This window comes from Stegastes partitus, unplaced genomic scaffold (genome assembly GCF_000690725.1).
Source record: "Stegastes partitus isolate 25-593 unplaced genomic scaffold, Stegastes_partitus-1.0.2 Scaffold580, whole genome shotgun sequence".
In the NCBI taxonomy this organism is placed as follows: domain Eukaryota; kingdom Metazoa; phylum Chordata; class Actinopteri; family Pomacentridae; genus Stegastes; species Stegastes partitus.
In genome coordinates, this window is record NW_007578311.1 from 129,573 (window position 1) to 131,763 (window position 2,191).

The following is a 2,191-nucleotide window of genomic DNA, read 5'->3' on the forward strand; positions in this document are numbered from 1 at the left end:
ACAACTTATCGGTTTCAGAAACTGTAAAGACATAAAAAAATTATCAGTTTTTCTACCTCCCAAAGGTACTTGAACTAACCACGTGTGGCGTGCCATTGCTTCAGGAAAAACTACCAAAGTTAAAGCTTAAAATTGTGATAATAATCATCACTTTGTTTTAACCCCCAGAACCCCAAATCTTGTTCCTGAGTTGAAAAGGTGCATTATCTTTGTAGAAAACTGCCAAAAATTACAACAGTTATCATAAAGTGAAACTCTTAAACCAGAGAGATTCATCAGATTTTCAACTTTCCGACGGTACCTGAACTTATCGTGTGCAGCGTGCTGTTACGTCAGTAAAAATTGTCCAAATTTAAGCTTAAAATTGTCAAAAATCACTTTATTTTAACCTTTATAACCCTGAAACTTGGTTTCAAAGGCATAATTTTTCTTTATAAAAAAACTTAAATTGCAACATTTCAACTCTACGGTACTTAATTTAATCTTGTTTGTTCCTTCGTGAAAAAAACAAAACAAATTTAAGCTCAAAATTGTGATATTTTATCAAGACTTCTAATAGTCACTTTATTTTAACCCCCAGAACCCCAAAACTCGCTCCTGAGTTTAAAGAGTGCATTATCTTTTAAGAAATCGTCAAAAATTACACAAATTATCATGAAATGAAACTGAAAAACTAAACAGAAGCATCAGATGTACAACTTTCCGGCGGTACTTGAACTTATCGTGTGCGGCGTGCTGTTGTGTCAGAAAAGATTGTCCAAATTTAAGCTTAGAATTGAGATATTTCTGCAAAAATCACTTTATTTTAACCTTCCAAATCCTGAAACTTGCTCTTGGGTTTCAAAGGAATATTTTTTCTTTTTAAAAAAACAAAATTTCAATTCTCCGATGGTGCTTAATTTAATCTTGTGTGCTGTCATGAAAAATAACCAAATTCAAGCTTAAAATTGTGATATTACATCAAAATCTCTTCAATTTGAATTAAACATTCACCTAAAATAAATCTTTTAGTCCACATTCTGTTAAAAAAAACAAAAAAATTTGCACCACTTGGCACCATGACGGACTCGGCTGTGGCCAACAGTCACATGACTTTGGGCTCAGTTCGGCTGAACTCCAGGCAGTGTTTCTTAGAGCAAAATCCAACCTACTGGATCAATAAAATAAATGCATTGTGGCTCAAAAACCGTGAACAGAGGAGCAAACTGTTGGAAGATACATACAATATGGTGAAATATGTTTTTGAGGTTGGAAAACAGCTTGTGGAGGTTGTAAAAATGGAAATAGTTCAATTTTAACCATTTTATTCTTGTGTTGGTAACACCTGCAGGCATTCAGAGGGATGTTGCACAGGTTCATTCTGCTTTTTATAGTCTTGTAAGATAAATAATCCAAGAAAATTAAACTTTTTTCCCTTATTAAAATGATTTATGGATGTTTAATAAGACATTTCTGAGTTCTGTCTCCTTCTCATCGTGGTTCTGCTTCCACAGAGGTGCAGGACTTTAGTGGAAAATAAACCTACAGTAAAGAAAAATTAGACAAGAGCAGAAAATGTCCAGAAACTTTGGGTTCAGAGGCTTAATTTGGAGGCTGAAGAACTTTGTCAGCTTTAGCGTTAAGACTTTCCTGAACGTGTAACCTTGAAACCAGCCCAGAGCTCCTGTTAATGTTCTTCTGACCATGTTTCCTGACATCACACATGAATTTTCATCTAAACGTCCGTCTGTGTTTCAGAAACTGTCCCTCTGAGCAGCGTGGCCTCCCTGAGGACAGCCTCCCTGCCCTTCGTCCTCGTCCTCCTCCTGCTGCTGACCACCTGACCGCTCCGTCCTCCTCGTCGCTCCACCTGCTCTCCGCGGGACTCGGACGCGACCTCCGCTCGACGACACAAGCGAATGACGCAGCTAAGCTATTGCAAACGACACCTCGGTGGCTTGTTTACCTGTGAAAATATCCAGAAAGAACCTCCCAAAAAAGAAAAAAAAAAAAAAAAAAAGGTGGCTTGTTTACCTGTGAAAATATCCAGAAAGAACCTCCCAAAAAAGAAAAAAAGAAAAAAAAAAGGGAACGGGGCCACGGTGACTCAGGGAATCGCAGTGATTCATTTCTTGTTATTTTCCTTCTCCCACCTGTTGTGTAAGTGCAGAATATTAGCCAGTCAGACGACTCGCGTCCCACTGTGATGCCA

General features: G+C 37.8%; 1 protein-coding gene across 1 annotated transcript in view; it reads left to right on the forward strand.

Moving 5' to 3' along the window:
* Positions 1-1,978, forward strand: part of efna4 (ephrin A4) — a 61,382-nt gene extending 59,404 nt beyond the window's left edge. The window contains exon 6 of the mRNA XM_008288911.1: positions 1,738-1,978. Within this exon, the coding sequence (XP_008287133.1) occupies positions 1,738-1,823 (86 nt within the window). The 3' untranslated portion in view covers positions 1,824-1,978. The remainder of the gene's footprint in view (positions 1-1,737) is intronic.
* The last annotated feature ends 213 nt before the right edge of the window (positions 1,979-2,191 follow it).